General features: G+C 31.7%; 1 protein-coding gene across 1 annotated transcript; it reads left to right on the top strand.

Moving 5' to 3' along the window:
- The first annotated feature begins 4,714 nt into the window (after positions 1-4,714).
- LOC107816714 (histone H4) lies at positions 4,715-5,249 on the top strand. Its single transcript, XM_016642461.2, has one exon. It carries the CDS (start codon positions 4,796-4,798, stop codon positions 5,105-5,107), a length of 312 nt encoding a protein of 103 aa, XP_016497947.1. The 5' UTR covers positions 4,715-4,795; the 3' UTR covers positions 5,108-5,249.
- Positions 5,250-7,183: the final 1,934 nt, after the last annotated feature.

Genomic DNA, 7,183 nt, shown 5'->3' with positions numbered 1-7,183 from the left:
CTTTAATTGGGCTATGCATGCAACATCGTCTTCGTATAATATTGTGGGGGTTTTTGTCACATTCCAACCCATATTTTTCTCGAATAAAATGAATCACTGATCTCAACCATACGCATTCCCTACTTGCATCATGAATAACTATTATCTCAACATGATTTGAAGAGGCAGCAACAATAGATTACTTTGTGAAGCGTCACGATATGACAATACATCTACATGTAAATACATACCCGATTTGAGATCGAACTTTATGGGGATCAAATAAATAACATGCATCTGCATAACCAATATGATCTGCACCACCTTTGTTAGCATTAGCAAGATACACAAGTGCACCAATTGTACTGAGGTAGAGTATTTCAGGACCAAGGAGTTCCTCATCCTCTTATGGAGGTCAGAACAGATCATTATTCACTTCAAGTGACCGAACACCCATTTGGTGTACTTAATGGGTGCGCTTTGTCCATGTAAAAGCGTTTTAAGATATTTTCTGTATAGACAAATTGATGAATAAAGATCCCGTCTGCTAAATATTCAATTTGCATACTAAGACAGAGTTTTTCCCTTTGGAGCTCTTCTGGAGTTCCTATGATATTTACGTCATTAACATAAATAATAAGTATAACAAACTCTGATGCTGTTTTCTTTGTAAAAACGTATGGACAAATGCCATCATTTATATAACCTTCATTCATCAATTCAGTGAGGCGATTATACCACATGCTCCCCGATTATTTTAATTCATACAAAGATTTTTGTAATCTGATTGAGTACATTTCTCGAGACTTTTAATTATATGCTTCAAGCATTTTAAATCCTCGAGAGATCTTTACATAAATTTGATCAAATGAGTCATGTAGGTTATGACTTGCATCTAAATGGTATGACATCTTCAGGTGTCTGGACTACAGGTCTGATCCTCACAATATTGTGCACTATATTGTATCAAATATATCGTCGACGATCATTTTTGTATTGATTCCTAAGTGACATAACTTGTTGAGATCTCATCACTTTTTTTATTTTCAGGTACCTGAACTTCTTCTGGAGTTTCATGAAATGTTATGTCGTGGGCTCTTCTAGAGCTCATTTCCTCCTCATTATGATCATTTGCTCCTATTACTTTTCAAGGATTGTTATCTTTGGAACCGATCGGTTTACTACGCTTCATGCATGCAGTAAACTTTATCATTCGGGGGCTTTAATTTTAATAGGAGCATTTGCAGCTGAAATATGATATTTAATTTTGGATAAGCAAATGCTTCTGCATTTAACTTGAATTATCTTCTAAGTGAGGATCATATTAATGATAATTCGATTCATATAACATATTTTCGAGTTGTTTATTCCATCCCCCTAATGTTAGAAAAACTAACCCATATCCCAAATCTTCTTTGGGAAACCTATCTTTGTGTATTGTGGTAGGAAAATTAATCATATACCACATATCAAAAGTTATTAGATAGTAAAAATATTTGGTTTCTGATCCTAAACCAATTGTGAGGGGAGGACTTATCATATTTTGTTGGTCTAATGCATACACGTGTTGTTGTATGCAATTTAGAAAATCTTAGACCAACACATGAGGCTTTGTTCTCATAAGCAATAGTTCAGCCATCAATAGGAGGTATTCAATGCTAAACTAGCTTGGATATAAACCAGCATCATCAAGATGAACTATCTTGATTTCATAATCTGAAAATTATGCTCTTAATTGAGAAAGGTAATTTCAAATGCCAAACTGCAGATTGACAATAAACACACATGTAACCATCTCATATATGCATCTATAAATGGTTCACATGATATGTGAATGGGACCATATTCACCTTTTATATATTCCAGAATTCGGAAATTTTAGTCCCAACTTTAACTGGTATAATCAATTTATTATGAGAACAAGCAACACAAGAGAATTCTTGAAGAATCTTCTAGTTCTCCAGAATATGCTTATCTTAATTCTCAAATAGCTCATTTAAAAATGGCAAATGAAAACTTCAAGTTTATCATGGCATGTGATATCTCTTAGTAAGCTTCTTGTTTACAATGGCATAAACTTTTGCATTAGTAAACTTCTGATTTACTGTGGCTATTTTTGTATCAGCGAATTTCTCATTTACTGTAGCTACTTTTACCTCAGTAAAACTTATGATTTATTGTGATTGCTTTTGAATTAGTAAACTTCTGGTTTATTGTGATACATGATATAGTACAAATTTAATAATAAGGCGGGTCACTTCTAACATATATATTATTTTACCTCCTATGATTGTGGAAGCATGAAGATTTTCAATCTTTCAGTCATTTGTAGTCTCAATATGATAGCCATTTGTATTAGTCAACTTAATGTTTACTACAAATATTTTGACCATAATCATATAATATGAATGGCATATTTATATATAAGCTCTTTGAGAGGCTTCCTTTATTATCCACAATCTAATATTTATCAGACACTACTAGTGCCATGTATCTTCTAGACAAACAATTAGCTCTTCACGAGTTGTTGATACATTTTGTACTATCAAATATTGCTCCGACACTTCTGGTATCATAAGAGAAAATCATAATCAAATAAACTATATAAAATAATTATTTAAGCACAAAAAAATACCTTTTCATAATATTTTCCTACTTCAGGAGCCAATTGTGTTACTTTTCCAGGAGCAAATTTAAAATACGAAATATTGAGTATATATTCTCTCAATCATATTGACTCTTCTGGAGGTGAATTGTAATATATTTACAACAAGAGCGCGTTCATATTTATGACTTTATTAATATTATCACATTCACTTCAGGGAATAGATTAATATTTATCAAAAAATTTCATCTTTCGAAAATCAAACATAATTATCTGAACGCGCATTAATCACATCAAATTGTGATGCTTCAACCTCTTTTAAAATATTTACTACTTCAGGAGAAAATCGAGGCGTGCATGTAATATAGAGAATATTTCTCTAGCTTATCTTTAATTATAACCATAGAAAGCCTAATTATCACTTCTAGTGGTTAACAAAATTTAGTTACAATGAGATATACGAAATATAACTACTTCTGGTGGTTGTATATTTCTTGCAAACTCTGCTGGAGTTTAAGTGGATCTAACAATATTATCCACTTTGTAATCCTTTATTAAGATAATAAGGATGAAAACAAATACCAAAATAGGTATTGTATACGTAACATATAACCAAGCAATCGATGATAAAAACATTAAAATATAAGCAAAAAGCTCAAATTAAATTACACAAATTTGGCCACTCCATATGTAAGTGATATCTGCATCACTACTGCCAAAAAGAAAAACTCACAACCTCAAGGATATAATCTTTCTTATGATGCTCGGAATGAACAAGATCTGACCACGGACATAAGAGTGTCGCCTTACATCGGAGATGAACACTGAAATAGAATTAAATTCGATGTAAGTGCTCAAAATGACAGAGTTTCGTGCTGATAACGTGTTATAAAATAAAGACTGTAAAGTAAATAAATCGAAGACAAGTATAGAGGGAGATTGATATTTTTATTCAACTTCAAACTAATGTACATAATAAACTGAAAACTCCTCTATTCATAGAAGAAAGGAAGCAACCGCGAAACTTTTCAGGAAGCATCTGCGAGGCTTTTCTTGAGTTGCTTGTAAACTGTGTGCATGAGCTGCTTGCAACCTGCTTGTTTAATAAGAAGCTGTTGCAAATTATTCATTGAGTTGCTTGCAACCTGCATGCATCAGCTGCTTGTAGATAAACTTCAATAGAGTACTAAAAAATTAATCTTCTTCAGGAAGATTATTTATAGCGGAGTAATAAATAGACATCCATGTTATAATTATTTTCATAACAACCACGAGTTTAAATCTCAATTTTCTGAATTGAACATTTTCATTCTTTTTTATAAAAACAAAAGAGAGAGGGTATTTCTAGATTAATAGATGTATAAAAATATATACGAGTAATTGAAATTGGAAAAAGAATATTTGAAGTAGAAGTTGAAGAAAGGTATTAAAATTATAGTGTTTGAACATAAATTTCGCGTGAATTTTCTTTTTAGTAATAACAGAAGATTTGCGAATCTATTTCACTTAAAATATTACTTACTCCGATTCACAATAAATGACCAATTTATTTTTTATTTTGGTTCAAAATAAATATCTATTTATGTAATTAAGAAAAAAATTAATTTATTTTTATTCTTTTACCCTTATGTGTATATTTCTAAAAATTTTTCTTACTCCTCATATTAATATTTAATTAAAAATAATTTAGTCATACTAGATACTTTTATATAAAATTTAATATTTTCTTAATAAGCGTACCTAAAACAAACTGATCATTTATTAATTGAGTGGAGGGAGTATTCAAAATCAAGAGTTTCAAATACTACTAATGAGTATCTTAATACTTAAATATTAAAATAATAAAAACAATATTTAATGAGTAAGGTTCGATAGATTTCTGACTAAGCCAAAAGTGTACCTCGTTCCTCTCACCAAAAAGCACAATCCGAACACTATCATAAAAGAATCACTCCCCACCTTCGATCTCCACTTAATCAACGAGTCATATACACTTTCCTCCTCTCACACGGATCGACACTCGTAACCGTCCAATCATCACCTTAATCTCCAAGATACCAACGGCCACGATTCAAACCTCTCCGCAACCCCAACAACAATCAGCTATATATAAGGCCCAACTCCTAATTACCCATTCATCAAAATCCGAATCAAGAATATTTCTTCCCATATCAAGTTCAAATTTCAAAACCCCCAAAATCTTTACTCGAAATGTCAGGAAGAGGCAAAGGAGGCAAAGGATTGGGCAAAGGAGGAGCAAAGAGGCACAGAAAAGTATTAAGGGACAACATTCAGGGTATCACTAAGCCTGCAATTCGGCGTTTGGCTCGTAGGGGAGGAGTAAAGCGTATTTCTGGTTTGATTTACGAGGAGACACGTGGGGTGTTGAAGATATTTTTGGAGAATGTGATTCGTGATGCTGTAACTTACACAGAACACGCTAGGAGAAAGACTGTTACTGCTATGGATGTTGTTTATGCGCTCAAGAGGCAGGGTAGGACTCTTTACGGATTTGGGGGTTAGATTTGTCAAATTAGGGGTTTTGTGGGTAATTATTATAGATTTGTACTTTTGCTGTCTTTCTGTTTTAGGGGTGCTTAGCTTTTGGTAAGGTTGATGATGTTATTCTCCCTTACATATTCAAGGAATAGTAATTGCTTGGTCCTTATTTCTGTCTTCTTTATTATCTAAACTATTTGTATTAATTTTGCTTTTCAAGTGTATTTGGTAGAAAGTATAGCTAATTATGAATTGGGTATGTCGTGAAAGTTGTTTAATTGATAATCTAATCTTTTCTGCTCAGGATATTTCACAGTAAGAGGGATTATTTGAATATTGTCTGGTTATTTAATAGTGATCCTTGTTTGAATTGGTTTGTACACACGATTAATGACCATAGTTGGTGTTTCACTCTGTATAGAGTCATATAATTCTTTCTTAGCTAGTCGTGTGGAAGGTAGCTTTGATTCGTTGTTTGAATAGATATCAGAGTCAAATTTGTGATGCTTAAATCAGGCTGTGAAGCAATTATGTGCATTTTTTGTGTTTTAAATTATTTCTTGATAAAATTCAAGCTCACTTTAGACTTGCAAATTTGCATTAACTTAGATATTTGCGTTATCGATCTGTGCGTATCATCTTTACGCAGCGGATGCTAATCTTCTGTAAATGAAAAGACAGGCATAACACTTTCTACTTAATCGACCAGCTTGGTATCCGTATCACTATCACAGGCGAGCGCAGTTGAGCTACTTTTGACTTCTAGACACACAATTTTGCCTTTAATCTGCATAGGAGCTGTCGAAATTCTCAAAAAATGTGAATAAAAGATTGTGCAAAGGAGATTGCGCCTTTGCTTACCAGAACTAATGCGAACAATTACCCCCAACGTTTTAACTTTTGTGCCGTAGCTTCATTGGGTACAAGAGATTAAGAAAGAATATTGGATCTTGTGTTTTAAAATATGCCATGAAATTTATGTGTGTATAGAAATTTCAAGCATTACATTAGTTGAGAGTAAACTGAGAAGTTTAATGTCAAATTATAATATAATAATATATCAATTTTTGGAATAACTAATAAAAAAATAGTGTCTAAAAGAGGAAGTGTAAGTATGTAATTCGCTTTTCAGGGGAAGAAAATTAGGGCCGTGCATAATTTGGTAAATATCGAATTACCGTATCGAAACTGAAAATTTTGTTATTTGGTATTCTATATTTTGGTATTTGGTTTATTTTTCTAAAAAAATGGTATTGGGTATGATATTTGGTATTTTGAAATAAAATTCTGAAATATCGATATCGTACCGAAATATATATTATATTGCACAATACACATTATTAATTATAACATAAATATAAAAAATCTAAAATTTTACTTTGCTTTATTTTCTAAGTTTATCAATTAACTCTAAACAAGTAACAAAACATTTCTAATGATCAAATTTATTTTTTTATGTACATTTTTCTCTCTCTGGGTTGATATTTGCTGGTTTTGGACATTTTTGTCAACAAATGTTTCTAGTTTTGAACTTTTGAGTACTTTAATTAAGAATATTACAGTTTATTACTCTACGCACTAGTTAGTATTCAAACAGAATAAACCGAAGTTAACGAACCGAATAAACCGAAATCGAAAGGAGAAACACTGAACCATACCGAATTTAATTAGGTACGGTATTGATATAGTATTTTAAGAAACCGAATACCAAAACTATCAAATCGAAATGTCTAAATACCGTACCAACAGACGAACACTCCTAAAGAAAATTACAAAGAAAATAAATGAATTGCAAAGAAGAGACCACGTTCTTGTTTTCGTTTGTTGAATTGCAGGCGGACACACGATTTTTGCAGTGTTAACAATTTATTGTATCTATGTTTGTTAACCCGAAAAACGGATGACAATTAAATTTATATGCGGTTTTAAGAATGTGATATAATTCGGTACAAATTGAAAAAATATATAAATTAATTGTAAAAAAAATGAATGCAAACCGAATGAATTAATTAGCTTAAGCCTTCAAATTTTATCACCCTCAAACTGAATGGAGAGTAACTGATAAAAGAACAAAATGACTAAATATCAAAACCAGAAGAA

This window comes from Nicotiana tabacum, chromosome 17 (genome assembly GCF_000715075.1).
Source record: "Nicotiana tabacum cultivar K326 chromosome 17, ASM71507v2, whole genome shotgun sequence".
NCBI classification, from domain to species: domain Eukaryota; kingdom Viridiplantae; phylum Streptophyta; class Magnoliopsida; order Solanales; family Solanaceae; genus Nicotiana; species Nicotiana tabacum.
The sequence above is the reverse complement of the archived record's forward strand: the minus strand, read 5'-3'. Positions and strand labels throughout refer to the sequence as shown.

Coding starts and splice junctions, on each gene's coding strand:
- LOC107816714 (XM_016642461.2), top strand. CDS start 4,796: ATGTCAGGAAGAGGCAAAGGAGGCAAAGGATTGGGCAAAGGAGGAGCA.